This window comes from Dysidea avara, chromosome 5 (genome assembly GCF_963678975.1).
Source record: "Dysidea avara chromosome 5, odDysAvar1.4, whole genome shotgun sequence".
NCBI classification, from domain to species: domain Eukaryota; kingdom Metazoa; phylum Porifera; class Demospongiae; order Dictyoceratida; family Dysideidae; genus Dysidea; species Dysidea avara.
The window spans coordinates 30,111,766-30,112,341 of NC_089276.1; the positions used below are offsets into that span (position 1 = coordinate 30,111,766).

Below are 576 nucleotides of genomic sequence, written 5' to 3' on the forward strand. Positions count from 1 at the left end.
ATGGAAAATTCCGAAAGTGATACCTCCAGTAATGCAAAGACAGTAAAAGCTGTTGTTGGTGCAGCTGAGTTAACTCACAAAGTAATTAAGGGTGCTTTTAAAGGACTTAGCAATGTTGGCAGAAGAGTTGCCATAGGAGTTTGCAATGAAACAGAAACTACATGGTTTGGTGGTAGCGTCTATTTTTATTCTGGTACGTCTGATATAGTGCTTCCTCGCTCGGTTGCTCCTGGAAAAGCGTTCACGTATGCTGCTCGAAAAACTGCTGGGCCATGGCTTGCTGGAGCCGTTGGTGTTGTAGCCTATAAAATGAGTAATGGCTGTACTCTTGCTGTGATGTTTCAAGTTCCTTTTGATTACAATTTATATGACAACTACTGGAATGTCACACTATATAAGGATCATCGCAAGGCCGACTACTCAGTTTTCAAGGAATTATATTACACCGAATCACCTTTTAAGGGCAATAATTCCTGGCAAGAAAAGGACCTTGATGATACTTATGCCATAAGAGGAATCATGACAAACTCTTCACAAGGTCTAGTGATGATTCACATCTATAAAAAGGGTAGCTAG

The 576-nt window shown here is 40.6% G+C and overlaps 1 protein-coding gene across 1 annotated transcript; it reads left to right on the forward strand.

Annotated features, from left to right (window-relative positions):
• LOC136255173 (DELTA-actitoxin-Afr1c-like) lies at positions 1-576 on the forward strand. The gene has a single exon (XM_066047893.1). It carries the CDS (start codon positions 1-3, stop codon positions 574-576), a length of 576 nt encoding a protein of 191 aa, XP_065903965.1.